The sequence below is a fragment of the Penaeus monodon genome, chromosome 20 (assembly GCF_015228065.2).
Source record: "Penaeus monodon isolate SGIC_2016 chromosome 20, NSTDA_Pmon_1, whole genome shotgun sequence".
In the NCBI taxonomy this organism is placed as follows: domain Eukaryota; kingdom Metazoa; phylum Arthropoda; class Malacostraca; order Decapoda; family Penaeidae; genus Penaeus; species Penaeus monodon.
The window spans coordinates 20,146,724-20,146,968 of NC_051405.1; the positions used below are offsets into that span (position 1 = coordinate 20,146,724).

The following is a 245-nucleotide window of genomic DNA, read 5'->3' on the forward strand; positions in this document are numbered from 1 at the left end:
TCTGGGCTCAATTGTGGACTTTAAATAAAAAAAATGAAAATAGCGCAGCAGTCCCAAGACAGTCCAGGGTCTGACCGCCCGTGGGGGATAAGCGGCTGACGGGAGAGAATTTCACAGGGACCACTACTTCACGGCGGTCACGTGGGTCGACTCCGGCACCGTCAGCGTCGTCTGGATGAACCGGGCGCAGAATACCTCCGTCATCACCATCTGCGCGCAGCCGCTCTACTTCTGCGAGGCGGTGA

At 57.1% G+C, this 245-nt stretch overlaps 1 protein-coding gene across 1 annotated transcript in view; it reads left to right on the forward strand.

Moving 5' to 3' along the window:
* Positions 1-245, forward strand: part of LOC119585942 (dipeptidyl peptidase 4-like) — a 99,547-nt gene that overhangs the window by 88,872 nt on the left and 10,430 nt on the right. Inside the window, exon 10 of the mRNA XM_037934657.1 lies at positions 118-241. Coding sequence (XP_037790585.1) covers positions 118-241 — 124 coding nt within the window. The remainder of the gene's footprint in view (positions 1-117; positions 242-245) is intronic.